The sequence below is a fragment of the Carassius carassius genome, chromosome 13 (assembly GCF_963082965.1).
Source record: "Carassius carassius chromosome 13, fCarCar2.1, whole genome shotgun sequence".
Lineage (NCBI taxonomy): Eukaryota > Metazoa > Chordata > Actinopteri > Cypriniformes > Cyprinidae > Carassius > Carassius carassius.
This window is the reverse complement of record NC_081767.1, coordinates 15429640-15445548: the sequence shown is the minus strand read 5'-3', so window position 1 is coordinate 15445548 and position 15909 is coordinate 15429640. Positions and strand designations below refer to the sequence as shown.

General features: G+C 38.2%; 1 protein-coding gene and 1 long non-coding RNA gene across 2 annotated transcripts in view; one reads left to right on the top strand and one right to left on the bottom strand.

Moving 5' to 3' along the window:
* Window positions 1-13778, bottom strand: part of LOC132155991 (uncharacterized) — a 118544-nt gene extending 104766 nt beyond the window's left edge. The window contains exon 1 of the long non-coding RNA XR_009437369.1: window positions 13694-13778. This is a non-coding gene — a long non-coding RNA (uncharacterized LOC132155991). The remainder of the gene's footprint in view (window positions 1-13693) is intronic.
* On the top strand, window positions 8972-14339 carry LOC132155988 (extracellular calcium-sensing receptor-like). The gene is made up of 6 exons (XM_059564793.1): window positions 8972-9177; window positions 9313-9601; window positions 9956-10711; window positions 10869-11096; window positions 12093-12216; window positions 13426-14339. Exons 1-6 carry the CDS (start codon window positions 8972-8974, stop codon window positions 14337-14339), a joined length of 2517 nt encoding a protein of 838 aa, XP_059420776.1.
* The last annotated feature ends 1570 nt before the right edge of the window (window positions 14340-15909 follow it).

The following is a 15909-nucleotide window of genomic DNA, read 5'->3' as shown; positions in this document are numbered from 1 at the left end:
TGGAATATTTGAATCAGGTGGCGTCTGGTAATTTGTTAATTTAGCCACTGTGCTAAATAAAAACCTTGGATTGTTTTGGTTATTTTCAATGAGTTTGTGGATATGCTCTGCCCTAGCAGTTTTTAGAGCCTGTCTATACCTGGACATACTGTTTTTCCATGCAATTTTAAAAACTTCCAAGTTAGTTTTTCTCCATTTGCGTTCAAGACTACGAGTTACTTTCTTGAGAGAGTGAGTATTACTGTTATACCATGGCACAGTACGTTTTTCTCTAACCTTTTTCAATTTGATGGGGGCAACAGCTTCTAATGTATTAGAGAAAATAGTGCCCATGTTGTCAGTAATTTCGTCTAATTCATGTGTATTTTTGGGTACAAATAGCAGTTGAGATAGATCAGGCAGGTTATTTGCGAATCTGTCTTTGGTGGCTGGAACAATAGTTCTGCCCAGACGGTAACGCTGAGACATATAGTTAATATCAGTTATACGCAGCATGCACGATACAAGGAAATGGTCTGTAATATCATCACATTGGGGTACAATATCTATAGCAGTAAGATCGATTCCATGCGATATAATTAGATCTGGTGTATGATTAAAACGATGAGTGGGCCCGGTGACATTTTGCTTGACTCCAAAGGAGTTTATTAGGTCAGTAAACGCAAGTCCTAATGTATCATTTGCATTATCAACGTGAATATTAAAATCTCCCATGATTAGCGCCTTATCAACTGTAACTAGAAGGTCTGAGAGGAAATCTGCAAATTCTTTTAGGAATTCTGTATACTGCCCTGGTGGTCTATACACAGTAGCCAGAGCAAGAGATACATTAGATTTCTTTTGCATGTCTGACAGTGTAACATTTAGCAGAAGTATTTCAAAAGAGTTAAACCTGTATCCTGTTTTCTGGGTAACATTGAGAATATCACTATATATTGTTGCAGCACCTCCTCCACGACCAGTCTGACGGGGCTCATGCTTATAACAGTAGTTTGGTGGAGTAGACTCATTTAGACCAAAATAATCATTTGGTTTTAGCCAGGTTTCAGTCAAGCAGAGTACATCAAAACTATTTTCTGTGATCATTTCATTTACAATAACTGCTTTGGGTGTGAGTGATCTAATATTTATGAGCCCAAACTTTAAAAATTGTTTTTGTTCATTTACTTTACATTTTTCTGGTTTAATTACGATAAGATTTTTTCTAGGTCCTACATTATATTTTGACCTCACTATTCGGGGAACAGACACAGTCTTAATAGTTTTTACAGCACAAGTACTTTTATCATTTAAGCGGGTGGAACAAAACTCATCATAATAGTTATTAGAGAATTGTCTTACTAGTCACATGGAGCGAAGTGTCCTGGAGATGTTGTCAGAGAGCAGCTCCGCTCCGATTCTGCTGGGGTGTAATCCATCAGCGCGAAACAGCCTAGGACGCTCCCAGAAAAGATTCCAGTTATTAACAAATAGCAGTTTCTGTTCTTTACACCATGACAACAGCCATTCATTTAAAGCAAAAAGTCTACTGAACCTTTCGTGTCCTCGTCGATACGTGGGCAGTGGTCCTGACACGACGATCGTCGCCGCGGGCGTCGTGCTGCGAACCGTCTCGATCAGGCTGCTGAAGTCCCTCTTCAGCGTCTCCGTCTGCCGCAGCGTGGTGTCGTTAACCCCGGCGTGAAGCACGACCGCTCTGGGGCTCTTGTCGACCTTCAGGATCGCGGGTATCTGCGCAGAAACATCGAGAACACGAGCACCAGGCAAACAATGAGTGTGCACTTTACCTTCGGCTAACGTAGCACTTACGTGTCGGACGATGGAGTCTCCGATGATCACAGCGTCGCGTCCTGTCTCGCGGAGGGGAGCGAAGCGGTTCCGGATGGAGATGTCAAAGGCAGGAGGGGGAGAAGTCGTCGCCCGGGACCCGGCTCGCGTCCTCCGCTGTGGATGCACCCTGGCTCCGTGGTGTCCCGGCGTCGCAGTGAAGGACATCTGGGAAGATCGCGTCCTGGGTGCACCGGGCCTGTGCAGAGAAACACACGGAGTAGACGTGGTGGGACTGTTAGCAGATCGCTGTATACTTACCCCGGACTTGTGAGCGTCAGCCCGGGATGATTCCAGCGCGGTTCTCCGCTGGGCCTGCCTCACCTCCAGGTCGCGAATCTGCTTTCCCACGGCCTCGAGCTCGAGCTGCACAGAGTGGAGACATTCATCCGCCATTAAAGCAAGTAACAGTGAGTACAGCAGTGGTAATGTGTGTGAATAGAGTATTAGCAATGTTAGCGCAGTTAGCTGCAACCACGCCGCTGATGCTAACGGGCTAAAAGCTAATAGCGGACCCGGGAGATCAAAATAAAACTAGTGATAGCGAGGCGCTCTGATTGTTTTTGTTGTAGAATACAATAGAGGATATATTCACACGTTATATAAACGGAAACGATGATGTATAAAATTGATTTTTGAGTTAAAAATAGTCAATGAAAAGAATATAGTGACGGAGCTCAAACGCAGTACAGCCGCCAACAACAAACAGGAAGTCAACTTATTACCAGCAGGTAATAAGTTCTCATCATGCTTCTACTAGGAGAATATCTTCTCTCACCTGTTGTTTGAGTTCGACTTTACACTCAGCATACTTTTCACCCTTCTGAGGTATTGTTAAGGATCCAGGTCCCATCCATTTAAAAATTCTTTCAACTGAGTCAGTCACTTCCTCTTTCCATTTCTTACGCTGGACGCAAGGTATTGAAACAGTTGACTGTATTCTTAGAGAATGTGCAGCATCCGATACTCCTGACTCCTGGCCAAGTGAACTCAGTCTTTGAAAAAAACTTGCATTGGTTCCAATGATTACAGGAACCTGTTGAGGACCTTGTGGTTCTGGACACACCAATGCTAAGATACTGTTTCTTTCACTCCAATAAGTGACTCAGGAAATGACACATCCACTAGAATGTATCCCTTATATGGATAGTTACAGGCACTTAGTCCCCAGATAGACAATCCAGTCAAAGGTTGAATGGGAACCTGTGGTAAGTACTTGGTATGCCACTGTTCAAAAACAATGGTAACTTGAGAACCACTGTCAAGTAAAGCACTGCAGGGACATCCATTCAATTCCACTGAAATGGTTGAGACCGGTCCCACTAGACTCATAGGCACACATTCCTTCTCTCTGACATCAGTTAGTCCCTTCTTGGAGAAACAATCTGGACCACGAGAAGCAGCAGGATCTTCCTTTCGCTCTGCTCCCTTCTGTTTTAACCCTTCGGAGGGATCTCACCAGCTTTTGTATAACTTTGCCAGTATTCTCTGGTGCCTTTAGTGGCTATATGTCCATCTTCCCTGCAACGGTAACAGAAGAAATCCTCCTTAGACTTCATTGGTTTCTCATTGTGTCGCGAAGGCATTGCTCTGTAGTCCAGCCTAGTTTTAGTTTGAACAGGCTTAGCAGTTGAACTGATACTAATCACCTCCAACTGTTTATTCAACTTGTGAATTTGTTTCTTTAACTCTTTCACTTCAGACTCTCCATGAGTATCCACTCTTTGCTTTTCCAGTGTTTCTTTAGAATCTATCCTCATGGATGCAACAGGAACTTTAGCTGAATCATCTCTCATATTGGCTTTTAGCTCTTGAAGTTCAGCTCGGAGTTGCTTAACTACTTCCGATTCCGGATTATCATCGGTTTTCAGATTTATTAAATTCACTGACGTTCCGATTCTACGACGTGCATGTTCATTCTCTTCAGCTGTCTTAAAGTGTCTCTCGACTATGCACTAATGCTATCCTCCCCTATGTCAGCTAGGAAATGTCACTGTATAATGACTTCAATCAACACAAATGGGTAAGTATAACAAAATTAACCTTTAGGTTTATTTATACACAGTAAAACAAAATAAATAAAAGGGTTAAATATATGTTTAAATGTCAAATGTTCAATAAACTTCAAATTAAACCATACACTTGTCTTTTGACTTTTTTTCCCTTTGAAGAAAATATGCAATCACTTCAAATAATAAATTCTGACAGATCAACACTTCCTTAATATCTCAAATAAACAAATAACATCACTATAAAATACTCGTTTCACAAGCAATAGTTGAAACAATACTGTTAATAACTTTTGAGTGGCCACTCACATAGACACGCGCGCACACACACCTCACAAGTCCCAACCCCTCCCTGTTGCAGGCCTGAACGATGCTAGAGATCGTTGGGGCCATGAAACAACAAATGGCCACTTCACTCTAATGAGCAAATAAAATTAAATAAGATCACCTGAATTCCTCGATTATCAGCATTCTCGTTAGACTCCTCCGAAGCTCAAACACGCGCGCTCTTTCTCTCTCTCTCTCTCTCTCTCTCTCTCTCACATGACGCTGTTGAGCTGATCATGTCCCACGTCGCCAGAGGTACTTGGGGATTTAGAATGCTATCTGGGTCTTTGTTGATCCAGCAAGTCTCGTCAGATCAAACAAAATAAACGTTAATGCGTGTACCTGAATGTCCGATTATCTATCGTATATTCTCACACTAACGACTGAACTCAACACTACAAAAGAAAACCGGCTTATACTCGTGCAGAGTAACGTGCATACAAGTTTCATCAACTTATACAGCGTTTACATGTACATTTTCTTCTCCACCATCCGAACAACACTCTCATGTGTCCCTCTCTGTTCTCCTTTTTTCCCTCTCATCCAATCAGAATCACACTCTCACACGTGAGGGTGGGAACAAATAAAACAACAACCTATCAGCAAAAAATAATACTAACATGCTAGGCAAAAGCACATTTTCTGCAAGTGCATTATATACAAACTTTAAGCATCACCGTAATTCTTAAAGAAACAGTGCTTTATATGTAGTTCAACTGAAACACAAAATAACACATGTACATAAGCATAAATGATGTACTCCCATCTTATGTATTCCAAATTAACCCTTCTCATGAATTAGATATTATTTACTCAATAATAACTTGTTTATTTTACCCATCATTAACCCATTCTGTTATTAACTCAACATAATAATCCTAACTGGGTTACATAGTAATATTTAAAGTCCTCCGCACCAATATTAGAACACCCTTGGTTTTAGCATCCGAAGATGAATGAGATACCACTTCATAAAACTTATTATTACACCTGTGTACATCCTCCTCTTTCAAATGATCATAGGTATCAAACAGCATTACTGCATAATAAGACAAAATACAAATTTGAAAACAAAACCAGTTGAGTCTACCATCAAACCACCCCCCACCCTTCCTGTCAGTATTCAAAAATATATAAACACATTTCCATGAACTATGACAGATCAAACCAAGAACAAACCTTGATCTGCCAGCAACCCTTAATATGATCCGTGGCTGTCACGGTTCATGAATTCACTCTCTCTCTTTCGTCTAGCGTGCTGTTGTGTGTGTGTGTGTGTGTGTACCATCAGCCTTGTGTCCGCCTGCCTGTGTCTCCTGTGATCGTGCTCATATTCCTGACCTTCTTGCTGTTTATCAATAAATACGCCTTGCGTTTACATCCTGTGTCTGTCTTACGTTACAGTGGCGTCAACAAAAACCTGCACATTACAGAAGCACCAACATTGGCCCCAAAGTCACATTTTGACTAGATAGTATCTCTGTTAAAAAAAATAAAATAATAAAAATAAATAAATGAATAAAATAATAATATAAATAAATAATAATAATTAATTAATTAAATAAAACGAGAGAAGGAATACAACTAGAACATAAATATTATACCACCACAATCAGTAAGCGATACTGTATGCTCAATGAAACTATCTAGTAACTATAAGTTCAGAAGTAAATATTAGAGTGAACAGTGAAAGACACGGTTGCCTGAGAGCATCTCTTCTCCGATTAGATAGCAAATGCCCAGCTGAAGTTCACTGAGAGTTGGTGGATGAATGGGATCTGAAAAACACTCTTGCTTCTTCTGGAGAGTATAAAAATTTAGGTTCACCTTGATTGAGAATGACCTTCAGCGTTGCAGGATAGAGAAGAAAATTCTGAATGCCTGCCTCTCTCATTTCCTTTCTTACTGGCGCGAATGCACTTCTTTTTGCGGTGACCGGAGAAAAATCTGGAAAGAAAGACAGCATTGCTCCGTCGGATGTTTTCACCGGGGCGTGAAGTCTGGCAGCCCGCAAAATGAGCTCCCTGTCCATGTACCGCAACAATTTAAAGATGAAAACCCGTGGTTTAGCGCGATCTGAGGAGAGCATCGTTCCGATGTGCTCGTTCCACTTCAATATTTTTGCCTGTCAGAGACGGGAGCCACGCCGGTAGCGATCTCTTCAAAAAGCCCATGGGGTCGTCCTTTTTGGACCCTTCAGGCAATCCAACCAGATGCAGATTACTGCGCCTATTTTGATCCTGCAATTCCACGACCTTGCTCGAGCACGACTACTCGCCTATCGTGATCTACGACAACTTTCTTTTGTTCTCTCATCTTCCCTGTAAGAAGATCCATTTTGGAGCGACTGAACAACTGACATGTGAGAAACTAACTCGTTCCACATCGCCGTCAACTCAGATTTTAGAATGTCCTCAAAGTGCGCAACAGTGTTCGCCATCTTATCCACCATTTCATCCGTGGTCAGTGGTTTGGATTTCTTCTTAATCGGAGAAGCCGACGGAGACATCTCCTGCTGTTTCCGATTGCCAGACATTAGGAATAGTATTATTAATGAAGTAAGCTTAAAATAAAACGAAAAAATCAGCAAAAGTGGCCAAATGTATGGAAATCTATTCAAGTGCGACTAGGTTCATGAGCACGTCACGTGACTCCCTATTTGGAGGCATTCTCGAACAAATCCTATGACAATTTTGAAGCGCATTGATGTGCGCGGTTTCGCTCTCCTCTGGTTAATGTGTGCGCGGTAGCGCTTTTCCGAGAGAAATGCTCATATAAGGAGTTCCGTTCTCGTCTACGTCATTAGAAAAAAAAACCTATTATTTTATATTTGTACGAGTATACTTAAATGTACTTCCTTACAGTCCACCTCTGATTATTTTGAAAATGAAAGTAACAACATTTATTGTCAGAATATTCATAAATTATTGCTAACTATATGAAAGACTGCATCTGAAGGACTCAGACTAGTCAAACAGGGCACTGTTCAGCTGTCAAAGCTGCCTCTCAACATTAAGCTGTACTATGCTCTTTTTTTTTTTATTCAATTTTATTTTTATGGTTAACTGCCTAAAAAATCTGGGTTGCAAAACTGTCTTCATATGATCACCATGGTCAAGACAATAAACTATATAAAATTGCACCTTTGTAAGATATCAGTCAGCATTTGAACTGCTATGTGTGTGTACGTGTGTGTTTTGTAGTTTTTCATATGTATCATTACATTATTCAAGTAAGCTCCAAGCCAGTACCTGTGTTAAAAGTTGTATTAAACAAGCAGTGTCCAGTCTGCCCCAAACTTCTCTTGTTTGATATGAGTCCTGGCCTGAACTCATCTTAAGGCCAAAATTAATTTATAGTCATAGCACCACCTGCTGAAAAACTCGAAATTGCTTGTTTTACACTAACTTAACCAATCTGCCCCAAACATCACAGGTTTTGTAAGAGTCCTAAGCATATGGCCCAATGTTTGCTGTTCTACTACGGCAAGTAATCCTGGCCTGAACACATCTAAAGGCCAATATTCAAATATAATTATAGCGCCACCTGCTGGCAACAGGAAATCACTTGTTTTAAACTAACTTAAGCATGCAATGTCTGATCTGCCCCAAACTTCATGTTTGATAAGAGTCCTGGCCTTAACATATCTTAACACCAATATTTCAGTTATAATCATACAGCCACCTGCTGACAAACGGAAATTAATTGTTTTAATCTAACTTAAACAAGCAATTTCCAGTGTGCCCCAAACTTCTCATGTTTAATATGAGTCCTGGCCTGAAGACATTTACATGCCAATATTCAGTTATAATCATTTTCCCACCTGTTGGCAGCAGGAAGTGTGGCACAAATATATGTATAAGAATATGGCCCAACGTTCGCTGTTCTCCTATGGCCACCGGGTGGTGGTGAGCCCAGGTGCGAGGGCCCTTTCATCGCTGCTTGCAGCTTTAATTGCGTTTTATAATTTAAGTTAAACATTTGATTTGGGTCTTAATTTAATCATGTTTTGACATGTTTGAGTTTTTGTTGCATTTACAATGTTATGACCAACAGGCCTCACCAGCATGTGGCGTTTTGAGTTATTCGAAAAAGTTAATCATTTTGTGAAGCAAATGGTTCAGTTGATTTAAATTTTTTTCGAAAAGGTTAGTTTCTCTCTTCAGTAAAGTGTCAAATTATAACAGTTTATGAGAATAATCATAACCCCAAAATTCAAATTATAGAGTAAATCCAGTTTTGAAATAATTTATTTCTGTAAAATTCTATACAGTATTCTGCTAATGGCTCTTTCGATTATCATTGCATTATACATAAATATTATCCTTATGAAAAATGCCAGAGATGACTTGAAGACACATAAACCATACTGTTGGAATTGTGTGTTAATTATCAGTAAAAAAAAAAGAAAAATTCTGCATTTTATTCAGCTACAGTGATAGCTGGAAGCCTTTGTCCATATAAGGAATTTTCCTGGAAAGTCATATGTTTTATTACTCCTATGAGTCTCCCTTGTGAACGTCCCGTGCAAAGGTGCCTCTGGCGTAAGTTATGAACAAACATATCTCACGTAAGAGCTTGCACACCTAATTAACATGATAAATATATTTTATTTTTTAAATATCATTACTATCGTCAATACTGGTATATCACAACACCCATTTTTTTTCTCAATTTATTACCCATTTAAGCCCTATGAGTTAATTGGCTGTGTTCAAAATCCTTCATCCATATTAATTATGCCTATAAAAGTGCAAATACGGTATCAGATAATTTGCATTGGTAGGTGCATTGGAGCTCAATCTGGGATGCTTCTTTTCCTGTACACATTCCTCCTTTTCCATTACCTTCAGACAAAGGTAAACACACTTTGCCGAATGATGGGAGACCCCAAGCACCCACTGCTTTCCAAGGAGGGAGATGTAACTATTGGAGGAATTTTTGCAGTCCACAGTAAATTAACATTATCTTCGTTTGAGTTTAGAGAAAAACCTCAGCCTCTATCATGCTCCAGGTTTGTTAAATTGAAAACTTTGAGAAAGTAATGATTACATTTACTATTACATTTTTATTGTCTAATTTTCCACCATATGTATGTATTTATTTATTGTATTTTATTATTATTATTATTATTGTTTTTGTTTTACAGTGTAAATCTAAGAGATTTCCGGATGGCTCAGATTATGATTTTTGCCATTGAGGAAATTAACAGAAGTGAAAGTTTGCTCCCAAATGTTTCTATTGGCTACCAAATTTATGATAACTGTGGTTCAAGACTGTTTTCTATGAATTCAACTATGGCACTAATGAATGGTCATGAGTTTGCAGTAGAGGACAGATGCAATGGGCAATCACTTATTCATGCTATCATAGGAGAATCAGAGTCTTCAGCCACAGTAATTCTGTCCAGGACCACAGGATCTTTTAAAATTCCAGTGGTAAGAAGCAATAACACTAACAACTGGTTTCACAGACAAGGCTTAAGACTAGCCCTAGACGAAAATGTATATCTGAGCTGTTTCAACTGAAAGAAACTTGCATTGATTGAACTTAAAACATGTCAGTGCCTTTGTTTTGTCTTCAGATGCACACCAGTAATGCTTTTTCTTCTAAGGAATGTTTAGAAAAAAATACCTAAATGTCCTAATTGAACTTTGGCCTAATCCTGGTTTAGGCTAATCCCTGTCTATGAAACCTGGCCAATATGTTTGACATAATTACCATTCTGATGACTGTTTTATAGATTTTTATTCTTTCTTTTCTCTCTCTATATTTCTCTCCTTCTCTTTAAGATAAGTCAGTCAGCCACATGTGACTGTCTCAGTAATAGGAAAGATTACTCCTCTTTCTTCAGGACTATTGCTAGTGATTACCACCAGAGCAGAGCACTTGCATACATGGTCAAGCTCTTTGGATGGTCTTGGGTGGGAGCTGTGAACACTGACAATGATTATGGAAACTATGGAATGAATATATTCCTCAATACAGCCCAGGAGGAGGGGATTTGTGTGGAGTACTCTGTGAAATTCTACCGAACAGAGCCTGAAAAACTAAAAAAAGTGGTAGACATAATAAAACAAGGCACTGCAAAAGTTATTGTTGCATTTCTTACCAGTTTTGAGATGAACAATCTACTTGAGCAACTAAGTATTCAGAACATTACAGGCCTACAAATGATTGGAGTGGAAGCATGGATAACTGCAAATAGTTTGATTACTCCAAAGAGTTTAAAATTTTTGGGAGGGTCACTGGGGTTTGCAGTGAGAAAAATTAATGTTGAAGGGTTTTCAGATTATGTCATAAAAGAATTCTGGGACACAGCTTTTCCATGTTCACAAACTGAGAGGAATTCTTCTCAATATGCACTAAATTGCAGTGGATATCAGGATCTTCTTCCAGTGAAAAACTATAATGAAGATGTGCCAGAACAAAGATATGCTAGCAATGTCTATAAAGCAGTTTATGCTGTGGCACATTCAGTACACAGTCTACTCAAATGCAAAGAACAAGAAGGTTGTGAGAAAGGCCTGACAATACAACCACAGCAGGTAAGTAAATAAATTAACAAAAAACAAAACAAAAAAAAACAAGCAAAATAAATAAAATCAGTGCTAGAGGGGCAGACAGTGAGAGCAAGAGATTATACCTATGCATTTGAAAAGGTGTTAAATATTTCAAAGATAATACAAATCTGTCTATTGCCAGGTGGTTGAGGCTCTGAAAAAAACTAATTTTACTGTAAAGTTTGGAGATCGTGTATGGTTTGACAGCACTGGTGGTGCAGTGGCCCAGTATGAAATTGTGAACTGGCAGCAGGACTCTGATGGATCAATCCAGTTTAACACAGTGGGATATTATGATGCCTCACTGCCCCCTGACCAGCGCTTTGTGCTCAACACTGAAAACATAATCTGGGTTGGAGGACAGCTGCAGGTAAATTGCAATTTGTCTGTTCTGGTTTAACTGGCGGAGGGAAAAACAACAACAAAAAACTATATTATTTAATGTATAACTGCAGTATGTGCAATAGGAACTATTGTATGCTGGTTCATTGTGAAAACATCTTGGGAGTAAAACTACTAAATATTTGTGCTGTTATAAGAAATAAGCAACAATACTCAGAACTGCGACCCTTAAATCTCCAGTTGATTCACTTTGTAACTAATTGCCCTTAATTTCAAGTGGTAATAATTTTTATTGAGATTTTCTTAAAATGAATTCTTAAAAATCATTCTAGAAATAGATATTGTCCCTAGGATTTAATGTTTGTTAATGTTTGTATTCCAGTTGATTTACAGAGCTGACTCAAGTAAATGTATATCACATTAGCTTCTTACAAACAAACTTTCATTACTTTTTATTTGCAACAGATAACACATATAGCATGTAACATATTCAGCAGGTTCAACATATAGCATATTCTGAACCCTAAACTAGTTTTTTTCACAAAAGCCGGTCCACTGTCAAGAGATCGTGAGTTCATGTTTTACAGAAACCAGCAAACATCCTTGTTGTTTGTGAACACAACCCAGTAAATCCATTGTAGCGAATCAACACATAGTAATCAGGTCAGGATTTGGCTGCTAGTCAGGATGCGCTAGCTGAGAGAAGTTTTGTCTAAAGTAGTTTCATCACAGATGACTAAAAGTGATCGAGGATGGATATTTTTTTTTTATTTTCATGGAAGCTTGCTAAAGCACCATGTTACATTGGTGAAGGAAAATCTCCATGTATTGCATGTAATCACAACAACAAAGTTTGTCAAGAGTCAACACTGTCAGCTAAGGAGATTACAAGGATTAACTGAGTGTTATTTGCTCCCCCCCCCCCCAAAAAAAGTTAATAAATGTTGATGAAAGTAAAAAAAAAAAGTTATCTGTTTTTTTTTTTTTTATTATTAACTTGTCATATGTATATTTTTCAATGTAGAAGCCAAGGTCTGAGTGCAGTGAGAGTTGTCCTCCAGGCACTAGGAAGGCTACACAAAAAGGAAGACCTGTCTGCTGTTATGACTGTATTCCATGTGCAGAAGGAGAAATCAGTAATGAAACAGGTAACCTACACCCCATCTCACATTTACAAAGAAAACTGGTTAGTTGGTCTTTATGTGTTCTTTTTCTACTATTCAGGGTGCAGTTTCTTGTTGAAAGAGTTAATAAATAAGGCAAGGCAAGACAGGTTTATTTATATAGCACATTTCATACACAATGTTAATTCAAACTGCTTAAAATAAAAGAGAAAAAAATCACAACAATAAAACAAGGAATTTAAAAACTTTGAAAATAATTTAAAATTGATTTAAAAAGTTAAAAATGAATTTTAAATAGTTAAGAATAGAAAATGATTATACATAAAATATAGTGCAATCAGTTCAGAGATTTCACAAGTGCTCATTCAATAAATGCACAGCTGAACAGATGAGTTTTAAGTCTAGATTTAAATGTGACTAATGTTTCAGCACATCTGATCTCTTCTGGAAGCTGATTCCAACTGTGGACAACATAATAACTAAAAGCAGACTTCCCTTGTTTTGTGTGAACCCTTGGTATTTCTAACTGTCTTGATCATAATGATCAGAGTGGTCTGTTAGGTTTATATTCAGAGAAACACATCTGCTATGTATTTTCGTCCTAGGCCATTGAGATATTTATAAATGAGTAAAAGTACTTTAAAATCAATCCTAAATGTAACTGGAAGTCAGTGTAAGAATCTGAGGACTGGTGTGATATGTTCAGATTTTCTGGTTCTAGTCAGAATCCTGGCAACAGCGTTCTGGATGAGCTGCAGCTGTCTAATGGTCTTCTTGGGAAGGCCAGTAAGGAGACCATTAAAATAGTCCACCCTGCTGGTGATAAAGGCATGAACAAGTTTCTCCAAGTCTTGACTGTAAACAAAACATCGAATTATTGCCATGTTTTTAGATTACTAGTTTTAGTTACTTCTTTAACATTACTGAAACTAAGGTCGGTCTCCAGATTCACACCAAGATTCCTGACTTGATTTTTAGTTGTTAGACCCCTAGAGTCAAGGTATGCATTCACCTTGAGAACTTCATCTTTGTTTCCAAATGAAATGACTTATATTTTTTCCCTTGTTTAACTGAAGAAAATTTTTGCACATCCAACTGTTAATTTCATCAGTGCATTGGCAGATAATATAAATGTATTTATTGTGACTTACATGTATATAAGTTTATTTATTAAAATAATGTATAAACCATTTTCCTTTTTTCTCTAACTAGTAATCACCGCTTCCTTTTCAGATTCGAATAACTGCAGGCAGTGTCAAGGGGAATACTGGTCTAATGCTGAGAAAAATAAATGTGTGTTAAAGGCTGTAGAGTTTCTGTCATTCACAGAAGTTATGAGTATTGTGCTAGCCTTTTTCTCACTGTTTGGTGCAGGATTAACTGTGCTGGTAGCCATCCTGTTTTACATCAAGAAGAACACCCCCATAGTTAAAGCCAACAACTCAGAGCTGAGCTTTCTGCTGCTCTTCTCATTGACTCTTTGTTTCCTCTGTTCTCTTACTTTCATTGGTCGGCCCACTGAATGGTCCTGTATGTTGCGTCACACAGCATTTGGAATCACCTTTGTTCTCTGTATCTCCTGTGTTCTGGGGAAGACAATAGTGGTGTTAATAGCCTTCAAGGCTACACTTCCAGGAAGTAATGTCATGAAATGGTTTGGGCCTGCACAACAACGACTCAGTGTTTTTGCTTTTACACTAATACAGGTTCTTATCTGTGTACTTTGGCTAACAATATCTCCCCCATTTCCACATAGAAATACAAAATATTATCAAGAAAAAATAATTCTTGAATGTAATCTAGGTTCTACTATAGGTTTCTCTGCTGTTTTGGGTTATATTGGCCTACTGGCTGTTTTGTGCTTCATTTTAGCTTTTCTGGCTCGCACACTGCCTGATAACTTCAATGAAGCCAAATTCATCACATTCAGTATACTCATATTCTGTGCTGTATGGATTACATTTATACCAGCTTATGTCAGTTCCCCTGGAAAATTTACTGTAGCTGTGGAGATATTTGCCATTGTAGCCTCAAGCTTTGGTTTACTATTATGCATTTTTGCACCTAAATGTCTCATCATTCTGTTTAAGCCAGAACAAAATACAAAACAACATATGATGGTGAAAGTACCAACTAAATCCATTTAATTACTTAATTAATTTAAATAAGTACAAAGAAAACTGTGTATTCTCTAATTGTTTAGCATGCAAATGATGTATGTTCAATGACTAGAGAAATACCCATAATTTACTGTGAGAGTCATGCGCCAAATTAGGTGCCATCTCTCGCCAGAAAATGGTACCTGCAGCTGAATCATCCATCCATTAATTTTACAAAGTGCTCATTCAAGTTATACAGTGTAATACGATGCAGGTGTAAATTCATTGTAAATTTATTATTAAATTGTTTATTTGGGTTCATACATAATTTCCATGATCTTTCATCTTACTACTGGAGCTACAAGTTTGCCAGCTTCAAAATGATTAATAAACAGCAAGCAAAAACTATGCAGAAACGACAGTCCTTCTGGTGCACTGAGTTTCTGAATTCACTTACCAGTTTTCATTTAGTGAACTGTATTAGTGGACGGATACAGGGAATAGTGTATGAGGGTATAGAGGCCGATTTCAGATTCAGCGAGTGACTTGCCGCCACCTACTAGTGGTTTTACTTCTATTTAATTAAAGTATAATTTCTATTATTAAACCCTCAGGTTGTGTTCGGGTCCTTTTGACTCTGTGAGAATGTGCATTGTGCTAAAATGTACTGACTTTGCTCAGACACGGTATAACTACTTCCTCCAAAATTTTTATTTATTTATATGTTATTTATTTGAATATTATATTGCACCTTCTTACACTTGTGGAGTTTCCTGTCAAAAATTACCAGCGTACAAAAAAATAGCTTTTAAATCTCTTACTGTGGTATATTATCACCAAATATAGGATTCAATCTTTTTGTCAATTTGTTTTATTTAAATTAGAGCTGGTTTTATATTTATTTTTGGAACCGATTGATCATAGGCTTCATTAATTAGATTAGATTAGATTCAACTTTATTGTCACTGCACATGTAAGGTTCAAGGCAACGAATTGCAGTAAGCATCTAACCAGAAGTGCAATAAGCAGTAAGTACAGAATATACAAGGATAGTTACAATAACTATACAGATAAGTATTATGGACAATAATTTACAGATTTTTTCAGCACAATATACAGATAGGTGTACTATAAACATACTATACAGATGGATTATATAAAAGTGTATGTACACTATAGGCAGAACTATGAACATATGAACATCATTTACACTATTGCAACGGACAGTAAAGTGCATATAACATATTTCAGTGTGCTAATGGATTACTTAGTGTTCCTGGATGAACAGACAGTAGTGCAAGTAATAACAAGTTCACTGTTTTTGCTTGTTGTAAATAAATAAATAAATCAGTCAGATGTAGTGATGAAGAGGGGGAGGAGCCTATGTGTATGGTGTGGGGGGGTGTCAGAGGGCAGAGTTCAGCAAGAAGACAGCTGTAGGGAAAAAGCTGTTCCTGAATCTTGTGGTCCTTGTCTGGAGGCTCCTGAAGCGCCTCCCAGTGGGCAGGAGGTTGAACAAGCTGTGGTCAGGGTGAGAGGAGTCCTTGAGAACGCTGCGAGCTCGTCGTAGACAGCGTTTCCTTTGGATGTCTTCAAGAGCAGAAAGTGGTGTCCCTGT

Bases quoted from the DNA above. Each gene is read 5' to 3' on its own strand.
- LOC132155988 (XM_059564793.1), top strand. From the start codon at position 8,972: ATGCTTCTTTTCCTGTACACATTCCTCCTTTTCCATTACCTTCAGACA. The intron at 9,178-9,312 runs GTTTGTTAAATT...TTTGTTTTACAG, and splicing joins CAGCCTCTATCATGCTCCAG to TGTAAATCTAAGAGATTTCC. The intron at 10,712-10,868 runs GTAAGTAAATAA...GTCTATTGCCAG, and splicing joins TGACAATACAACCACAGCAG to GTGGTTGAGGCTCTGAAAAA.